Below are 10,799 nucleotides of genomic sequence, written 5' to 3'. Positions count from 1 at the left end.
TTGAAGTTGAATTAAATGTTGCTTGAAGAGTGGTAAAATGTTTATCCAATATTCGATCTGGTGACGTCTTAGACGCATATAGCCCAGATTCAAAATAACTCTATAGTTGTCATGATAAACGTTTCGAACAAGTTTCATTAAGATTGAATCACTAATGTTGCTTCTAGAGCGGTAACACTTTGTTTTTGCATATTTGACAAGGTAGCCTAATTTGTGGACACTGTTAACTTCAATCACAATTAAATCTCCATATCTTGATGATAAACACTTTGATCGAATTTCATTAAGATGTTGTCAAACTTTACAACGTTTCATTTATTTACTCTTTTATAGGGCTTATAAATTGGTAAAAATGTTTTCAAAGATTTGACCAGGTGTCATTGTTTTAGATCCATTACATTTCACATACATTTTGTCAAGATACACATTCGAATTAAGTGTCATCAACATTGTCTCATTAAGTATACTTCTGGAGTATCAATTAAGGTTTTCAGAGAATTGACCAGATGAACTTATTGTTGTATGCACGTGACCCTAAGCCAAACTGTTCATAGAAATTGCACAGATAAACATTCTTACACATAATCGTCCATATTGAGTCATAAATGAGGCTTCTTTAATGAAAACTATTTGTTTCAAAGTTTTAACAGATGACCCTTTCTGAAGCCTCACAAATATGAGTTCTATAAGTGGCTTCTTTCGAGGTAATACGTTTGTCAGATTTGACTTGGTTTCCTAGTTCTCAGAAGCCTGTTACCAAGCTTCATACTTGGCTTATTTATTCTAATAATACATTGTGTATACATATCAATATAGTTTTATCAACATTGGGTCATACAGGTGGCTTCAACGGTGGTACAAGTAACGTGGATGGTGACTTCTGGAATTGGCACATTCTGCACTTTAAAAGGTTGGTCGGTATGTTTAGTCTGTATATTATAAAGGATTTCTACATCGCGGGATTAAAGTTAACATGCCATTGTTCATCCCAAGTATGTATTTGGTAAATGCATTATTGAATTAAAATTGCTGTTTGATCAAGTGAATTGTTCTGACTTGTATCATCATAGGAAAAGAGATCTTAACATGAGTGTATAATGGATATATATCATTGAGACTCACCTGCTTAGATGTCATCAAAATTGGATGCAGCGCTTGGAAGAACAACGTTTAGTTTTATGTCCGATATGTGGTAACATATCCATTTCAATAAAAAATTCAATCAGAGTGAAGTTAATATAATTAACAATTACATTTTTAACAGTGGAATTGATTGGGAAAAGTCAGACTGAGGGATCTGGTTTTAAAAAGTTTTCACGTAGAAAAGTAAATAAATGTTAAGTGGATAATGCCGAAAATCTTTTCTAGATAGTCAATAGAGATATGTGTCGATCATTTGAAATTAGTTTTGAGTAACCTTTTTCAAAGACTTCACATATATTTTAAATTAAGCATGTATCTGATATTGGACTAAACTATAATCAAAATAGTATAAATCTTAAGTCTTAAATTGGTAAATGTTTTCCTGTAAGATACTATTATAAATCTCACCAATACCTGTTGTTTGTGTTCAATTCCAAGTTATTTAAGACATCATTTACTTCATCTTTTAATGTACTGTTATAGAATAATAGGCTGAATAATATGTCCGAGTGAGTTATGGTTGTATGACACTCTTTGTTTCGAATCATCGACAGGAGCTTTCAAAACAAAATATTAATCAAGTTCGTCTCACTTTTATCTTCGATGAGAATATCAGTTCTCTCATGACTCGATGATGATATTGATTGATTTTACTTAGATAACACAAAAAAGAAAAATGTCCCACAATATCGTGAGTTACATTTCGCTAGTTTTAGGTTTTTGATAAGATGTTTTGTGTATTGCATTTTGGAGGTATCAGGGAAAAAACTTTGTAAAGTTCTGTGCCCTGTATCACAATTAAGAAGTAATCATCGATGTTTATCGTTGTTGCAAAAATGTGTTATTTTGAGTATTGTGGATAAAATGATATTTTTAATCTAGCAGCACTGCCCGCAATTTCGGAAAACATAAATGTTCTTTATAATCAGTTGGTTCATCAACAATCTGAGTTCCGTTGTATTGAATACATATTCCTGCAACTATACGTGCACATAGAGATGCCCGTTCATTCATCCTTAAATAATTTGATTTCTTTGCCTAAGATTTTATTCCTTGTGTGTGTGATTCTGTTTCGACGACCATAGACAATGCTATTCGTTGCAGGATACGCTACATACCTAATGTAACGGAAAACTTCATTGCAACGGCCGTCTCTTTATCAAAAGCAGTGTCTAAACATAGTATACATTGTGAACTGACCAGGCTCTGAGACTGAATCATCTCCATTAGTAAATCCCTTATATCACTTCAAATACGAGTAGTGTTTATGACTCCTGAGTTTTAAGGATTTTCAAACACAGATGCAGTTGGCACCGATAATGGTGTGGGCAGTGTTATTTCGAGTCGGCAGGCTTTTTGTTATAAGCCTATAGTACAGTGCGTTTTGTTGATTTGAATTTGCAGATTTTAATCATATATCTATATTTAGAATTATTTTTTTATGAAACTAACTTTTCTTGTTTTGTCTTTCTCATCCAAAGCATGATGATGATATTTCTACTTGAAGATCTGGTCAGGGACTTGTTAAAACATTTCCATGAATGCAAAATTGATTATTTTTTTACCATAAATGTTTAAGCATTTCGAATAGCAACATCTCGCAGAGAGGGGTATGTAACGGTATGTTGGAGGAATTATGTCGATGGGTCGTTTGGTTGGTTTGTCCACACAAATGTGTGTGTTTGTGGTTTAAGTTACATGTACTTCCAAATTTTATATGTGTTGGAAACTATACAGATTTCATCACTATAAAGTGTGAATAATGCTATGCACGTTTTTCATTTTAAGTTATCCACACATTATAAAGTTATTTGCCCGTTATCATACCTGAAAATGGTGCATTTCTTTTGTCAAGTTTGGTACAAAGCTATAGTTAAATATTTAAAGAATGACAACAAAATATTGCATTAAAACTAAAAACTTGGTCGAGATTCGAGCCCTAGGTGGTCTACATCTAACGTGCTACAACTTGATATAACAGGCGTTATGTGATTCAACGTTTTCTAATTTTTATTTAAGTATAGATTTAAAAGAACCGATGAACAAAATCTGTATAGCTTTTTTGCAGTCTAATTGACGATTTTTCATTACGGCAATAATAATAAATATGCTTTGCTAAGTCACGAATTTAATTTAGATTTTTTAAATTTACCTGTTTCTTTCTTTTTGGAATCTATGATATTTTTAATTGTCGTCTTCACAATTGGTGAACATGCTACTTGATTACTTCAATGGAACCACAATTTAATATGTAGGTTAATTAATTAGAATTATTATATTTGTGAGTTCAATATCTAGACACTCATTTTTACTGTTTAATGTTGTTACAGCCTTGTCATCTGGGCAGGATGTTTAATCCTTTTTGGACAGGCGAAGGTTTTGAAAGAATGAACACATTTTCACATCAAGCTAAATTTGGGTATACTATCGTGGAAATACTTCGTACATTCCAAAACAGCAATGCTTTACTTCAAATTGGAGTGGCTTTTACCATAATTACATCGAAGGGAAAAGTGCATGTAGTCTGATACACTTACAAAGGAGGAATAGTTGAATATGTTGCCAATACGAGTGTATGGTGCACTCCACTACCATAATCGCTTCTCGTTAAATAGATCGAGATCATGACTTTCTTGTAATGTATGTACTTGAATTTCTTTTATGTGCAAACAAAAAGTTTGTGGGCCTCTTGAGAAATTAGAGGGAGGAAAGAAAAAAAGCTACAAGATGATGTTGCGCCGTGATATCTAAAAAGACATAGTCCGCAGCTCGCATCAAAGCCATCATTTCAATTAAATGAATAAACGCAAATCTGATTAAATTCAATCAAAATTGCAGTTATATTGTATCGAAATAAAAAGCCTTTTCATAGATTCGAAGTGCAAATGTTCGTTTGAAATAATTGTGAAGTACTTATATGAGAAATGTTATGTAGCACAATAAAAAATGTACGTTATCAAGGCCACACAAAACAAACTATAGCCTCCATATAATTCAATATCTGTCTCTTTATCACAAAACATATTTGTATATGCCGTTCGAAAATAAATAAACTTATCAATAAAGATTAAACATTCAGATGAATAAAAATATGTTATAACCTTTAAAACCGTGATTTTATATTTGTAGAAAGGCGTTATTATTTTTATAGATATCAAACTCAAACGTAAAATGTATTAAAAACATTTCTAGATTTACAATAAACGATTTTGTTAAATTTAACTTAAATCAGGTTAAAAGGCACAAAGACGGGCTACATTTACACAAGCCATCACGCAAACTCGATGATATAGTTAATGTACCGTTACACAAATAATGCATGCATGGTATATGCATGGTATATGCATGGACAGCATGGTCATTTAAAACCTGCTGTACCATTCATTCAGGCCTCTATTATTCGTGGTCGGATAATGTCAAACAACGACTCATAATATCCAATTACCAACTGTATCACAGCTATAAATCAACATCGAGTAAACAGGCATACACGAATTAAATGTGAAATACAAACCGTATACGGATATAAAATAAAAGACTCACCTCTTGACTGTCCGAAATCCAGCTCATATAATGAAAACGATATTTTGTTTATGTCATGGTATCTTTTAGATGCATTCGATTATGATGCAAAACAAAACCGTTGGCCTGGTATGTTTGCAGAGTTGCTGATCCCTTGCAATAACTTCTTTTAAAATACTGTTAAACATTCCTACCATTTCCTTTAAATATGCTGTAATGTTAAATGAAATTGATAGGGAACAACCAATTGATGTAAGGTCTTGAGAAGAGGATATTGCCGCCTTAACAGGTCTTAATGGCGAGACGTAAGCTGCCGTCAAGTTAATTGTTATTAAATTCACAAATGCAGAAAAAGTTAAAAAGATACTGCCTGGCCGTATGGACCCAGTCCTTTCGATTCGACGAGCAGGAGAGAACTGTCACTTGAAACTATCCCCTGAAAACAATCACGACCAGAAAATTCATATTTAGGTGCAAAGACAACGAATTACATCCTTGAATAACGCCTGGACCGAATAGCTGTGAACGTGCATAAAAAGAAGGACAAAGAATTAAGGGGGTTTCAAGATAAGATTTTTTCCAACACGAGATTTCGACCAGTTTTCAAGATTCGTGATTTAACATGTAAATATTCTGCAAGAAAGTATGTGTACCGAAAAATAATATGACAATTAGCCAGACGCAGCGTTAAAAAATTAATGTGACTTATCTCACAATACTGTCAAATATGGTGATATCAAAATCAATATCTAATTGTTTTAATGAATGACATCTCATTTTGAAATAACCAGTATTGTTCGATAGGTAGAAGGTAGGGTAAACAGAGTCGAAAAAAACTTTGAACAATGCGGTTCGTATTGACTTTGTTAACTTCTGCGGTTATATTTACAATCGGTATGTTCTGATTATTTATTATTTTGTATTGTATGTGTTTTTTGCCGTTGATGCTGTTATTATTACTATACAAGGTATACCTAAATTGTGTTACAGTAAGCATAATTATATGGTTATAGTTACAAATAGATGTACTATAGCTTAAGATACGGCAAGTTGAAAGCACTTCTTAAACACCTATTCTTATGTTTGCAAATAGTACTACTACTAGTACTAATAATACTAGGTTTCTTTCTAGCTAAAGCCGGAGAGTTCTGTACCACTGATTTAGAGTGGCGATACTGCTACGATGGCTGCTGCAGTTCATACCTCGGCTTCTACTCCCTCTATAAGTACTGTTGCACTGACAGTTACATCAGCGGCGGCGCCGTCGTCGGTATCATCGTCGGCTGTATCTGTGCTGGCGGTGTACTGACGACGCTGATCTACTACTTCGTGTGTTACCGACCAAATCAGCGGGCTCGCGTGAAAAACCAGTCGGGCGCTCTCCCCGGTCAGGCCGGGAATCAACCAGTTTCGTACCCTGTACAGATCGGGACTGAAATTGCTTCTTACCCTGGCCAGAGCGGGACCACGAACTCAATATTCTACACAAATACAAGCAGCGTGCCGCCTCCTGGTAAGTGACGGATTTTTTATATTGATTTGTTTAATGGCATTTTTTTTTCTTAACAAAGACAGTAGAGAATTATTGAATTACTTGCCTTAAGTCTAGTGAAACAGTAACCGTTAGCTTTTTTCTACTTATATAAATAAAATAAACATTGTATATTATATCTCTAAAATTGCACACACGTATTTATAAATTGAAAAAAAACTATTTGAATCCCACAATCATTTCACAGATAGCTTACTACTTAGCATATTTTAATAAATATTAATGTTTTGATTGACTTTTCTTATACAACTACCTTTCTCGGAAACGATCATTGTCCCTACTTCCATATGTAAATAATGCAATGTCTTTTCCTTCAAATCAATTAAATAAATTTACTTTAAAATGACCCAGTAAATAACATAGTCTTAATATTGCCGCGAAATATTTGTTTAGATATATGGATCATTACATATTCAAATTCAGTAGGCATCGTACTTTTCAAAAACATTATAAGAAGTAATTCGACGAGTGAAAATATTTTTTTTTTATATATTAAGATATTACAACTAAACGCGTGTTTATTCTTTCAGCTTCATACTCGCAGAATAATCAGAATTACTCCGATCCCCTTCAGCGGACATACAAGGGCGTGTTCTAACGCCAGAGATGCAACCCGCCATAGCTATAGACACGTGACTTTTTATGATCTGTGTTGGGAGAATAAAGCGCAACCCAGTTAACATTTATAATGATGTCTTTTTAAATGATTTACCATTTTTAATGGGATAAAGTGGAGAGCCTTCTGATTTGTGAGAGTTTTCTATAGGTATCATGATCTTTTTAAACAAATAAGTATTTTTTCAGTAAAGTGCAACCGCGCGTTTGAACGGTTGTCGGATCAGTGTAGGGACTTCATATTACAAACGCGCGGTTGCATTTTATTTATTTTATTGTTGTTGCATATGCAAAGATTTAAAAGGATAAGCAACTCTTAACCACGCATGATTCAAGTTGTTTTAGTGCGTTAATACAAACACACACACATACACACACACGCACACGCACACGCTCACACATACATACTGAGGTCGTTTGTATTTTAATTGTATTGTATTAGTGTTACTGAATGTCATCGACGATTTCAATTTTTATGTTTTGTTATTCATTTGTTATTTGTTGTCAAAATTGTGTGAATGTATACCGTGTCTACGTGTGTGCCGATTTTAATTGTTATTCATGTATTAATATTATAGAGAATGCATGTTAAGGCTTAGTAAATATAAACAATACACATGTTTGTCAATATAATATCTCGCCATACTTCCATTGACTGATTTTTTAAATGTATGCCAAACTAAACACTGTTCAGCAATGATTGTTAAAAATTAGATAACGATGTCGAATCTGAACATTTTTCCGATAAACGTTCTTCAATACAACACCGTCAATAAAAAAAACATTTACCGACTAACGTGTTCTGAAACCAAACTCAAATTCATTTTTTATGGAAGATGTACATTTCAATGATAAAATAATTATGAATTGGTTTATAAATAAAACATTCGGTAATCGACTGTTATAAATGAAAACGGTTACATTGAATTATCGTTTAGCAATAATAATAAACATTAAATACTTAAAGTGTGTAGGTAAACTATTGACCATGATTTCGTCGGAATTTGATATTACATTATGCATATTGGTGTACAATTTACGATCTTGTTCTCGTTTTTGCACCTTTTCAGAGATTAACCCATGTACGCCTAGCGTCAAATAAAAGGCCTTGGCAAACAGCGTAGACCCAGATGAGACGCCACATGGTGCGGCGTCTCATCAGGGTCTGCGCTGTTTGCTTAAAGGAATTTCTGTAAGAAATATTTTAAATATAGAAATAAATATACTATACATCCCTAATTTTGGAAATAAATTGATCCAATTTAGAAGGATGGGAGAGTCCACTAGGCAAAAAATGGATTAATAATTACTATCAGTCTCATAACATTACAGGTATACATAAAAAACTACTATCTTCCATGGTGAAAAATTTAAGTTTAAATACATTTGATTGACGAAGACGTAGACAGATGAGTCAAATAACCGATTTAAATGCTTCTTGATAAGAAATAACTCTTTAAGATAACTACGAGTATGCCACATGTAGCGTGAAAGAGTTAATAACGTAACCAATACAGCGATTGACAAGTGGATAAGGGTTCATAGTAACATATTATTTATTTTTCGAATACACATTAATTACCCTATTTCAGCTGTACATTGACTTGTATTAAATAAAGTAAATTTTACCGATATTTATCAAACATTGGTAAACTACACGATCTAAATTACGTAACGACGCCATCGTGTCAACTACGCACCAGTTTTAACGCATCTTAATCGGTATTCACAAGTAATCAATTCGTAACTAAATTATCCGATAATTTGATCAGTATATCAAATTACTTCGAGATGTACAATTACTAACAAACATATTTGATATTGATAAATATCTCCGGATAAAACAATATGTTTTAAATTCCACCATGTTAATTGCATTTTGACCTATTTACATTTTATGACTGATTTTTTAAACCAACACATCTGTGTTGTTGTTTGTTTTTTATTAAAGGGATCTTTTCACGCTTTGGTAAATTGACAAAATTGAAAAAAGTTGTTTCAGATTCGCAAATTTTCGTTTAAGTTATGATATTTGTGAGGAAACAGCAATACTGAACATGGTCTAATATAGCCATTATATGCATCTTTTGACGATTTTAAAACCTAAAAATTATAAAGCGTTGCAACGCGAAACGATTGAATAATTTGGAGAGTTCTGTTTTTGTCGTTAAATTTTGTGAAACTACGAAGATTGCTTATATAATGTATAAAATACGTTCAGTATGTGTACACGGCGGAATAGCTCAGAAGGATAAAGCGTTTTTACTTCAGGACTCTGGCAGGACTCCAGGGGTCACTGGTTCGAAACCTTTTTTTAATTTTATTCTTGATTTTTTACTGGAGCTTTTACGATCCAATGTTTACATTTATCGATATATGGCATTTAATGAATAAGTTAAAAAATGCCAAAATCTGTGAAAAGGCCCCTTTAAGAGTGAATGTATATGTTATCATTACGATGTTATTTTATATATATATTAGCACATTATCATAAAGTGTTGTTCAAGAACCGATGACGAATTGTTGACATTTCGAAATAATTAACGTGCAGGCCAGGATGTTAACATTTGTATCCTATTACCAGATGAAAATCGATAGTATAACAACAATCGTATCAAATTGAGCTTTACACTATCGCTATTTTTAGATCAGATTTTGGGGTTTCCAAAAGTTGGAAAATCTGTTTATGTCAACAACGCTAAAACAAAATCGTCAAAAATGGATTATATGATAATTATAAAAGGAAAATAGGGATGAAATGATAGAAACAAGCCTCGCGCTACCATTGAATATCTGTCTCTTTATCACTTAAAATATTTGTTTATGCCGTTGAAAATAATTAAACTTATCAATAAAGATTAAACATTCTGATTATAAATAAAAATATGCTATAACCTTTAAACCCATGATTTTATATTTGTATAAACTCGTTAAATTTGTATTTATATCAAACTTAAAATGTATTCAAAACATGTCTTGATTTACAATAAACTATTTTGTTAAATTAAACTGAGGGCGTGTCATTGTAATCACTTTCAAAAAGCACAAAGACGGGCTGCATTTGCAAGCTTTACACAAGCCATCACGCAATCTCTGCGATATAGTTAATGAACCGTTACGCGAATAATGCATGCTTGGTATAAGTAATTTTAAACCTGTTTTACCATTCATTCAGGTCTTATTATTCGTGGTCAGATAATGTCAAACACCGAGTCATAATATCAAATTACAATCTGTATCACATTTATCAATCAACATCATGAAACAGGCATTAACGAATTAAATGTGAAATACAAACCGTATTCGAATATAAAATTAAAGGCTTACCTTTTGAGTATCCGAAAATCCAGCTTTTTTATGAACGATATTTTGTTATTGTTATGGTATCGTTTAGATGCATTCGATTTGCCCTGGTTTTTTTTGCAGAGTTGCTGATCCATTATGATTGCACTAACTTCTTTTAAAATACTGTTTGACATTCCTATAATTTCCTTTAAAAATGCTATATGGTTATATGTAATTGATAGAGAACAACCAATTGATGTAAGATCTTGATAAGAGGATATTGCCACCTTAACAGGCCTTAATCGTAAGACGTAAACTGCCGTTATTTAATTCACAAATGCAACAAAAGTCAGAAAGATACTACCTGACCGTGTGGACACAGTCCTTTCGATTCGACGAGCAGGAGAGAACTGTCACTTCTTCCACTGAAAACGTACACGACCAGAAGTTTAATATTAATGTGCAAAGACAACGAATTTTATCCTTTAATCAAGCCTTGACCGTATGGCCATGAACGTGCATACAAAGAAGGACAGAAACTGTACAGCGCATCACGGAAGCGTTTTTCAAAATAAGTGAATTTTTCGGCACGATACTGCGAATATTTCTTGTTTTTACATATGAATGTTCTGCACTTGTGTACCCAAAATAATTTAATTATAAGTCAGAACGGCCTTAAAAA

At 32.8% G+C, this 10,799-nt stretch overlaps 1 protein-coding gene across 1 annotated transcript; it reads left to right on the top strand.

Moving 5' to 3' along the window:
- Window positions 1-5,507: 5,507 nt before the first annotated feature.
- Window positions 5,508-7,214, top strand: LOC127856896 (uncharacterized). The gene is made up of 3 exons (XM_052393091.1): window positions 5,508-5,559; window positions 5,798-6,178; window positions 6,748-7,214. Exons 1-3 carry the CDS (start codon window positions 5,511-5,513, stop codon window positions 6,813-6,815), a joined length of 498 nt encoding a protein of 165 aa, XP_052249051.1. The 5' UTR covers window positions 5,508-5,510; the 3' UTR covers window positions 6,816-7,214.
- The last annotated feature ends 3,585 nt before the right edge of the window (window positions 7,215-10,799 follow it).

The sequence above is a fragment of the Dreissena polymorpha genome, chromosome 14 (genome assembly GCF_020536995.1).
Source record: "Dreissena polymorpha isolate Duluth1 chromosome 14, UMN_Dpol_1.0, whole genome shotgun sequence".
Classification (NCBI taxonomy): Eukaryota; Metazoa; Mollusca; class Bivalvia; order Myida; family Dreissenidae; genus Dreissena; species Dreissena polymorpha.
Note: the sequence above shows the minus strand (reverse complement) of the source record. Positions and strands in the feature narration are given on the sequence as shown.

Excerpts from the sequence above, each read along its gene's own strand:
- LOC127856896 (XM_052393091.1), top strand. The coding sequence starts at position 5,511 with ATGCGGTTCGTATTGACTTTGTTAACTTCTGCGGTTATATTTACAATC. Across the intron at positions 5,560-5,797 it reads TGCGGTTATATTTACAATCG|CTAAAGCCGGAGAGTTCTGT; the intron begins GTATGTTCTGAT and ends GTTTCTTTCTAG. Across the intron at positions 6,179-6,747 it reads AAGCAGCGTGCCGCCTCCTG|CTTCATACTCGCAGAATAAT; the intron begins GTAAGTGACGGA and ends TTATTCTTTCAG.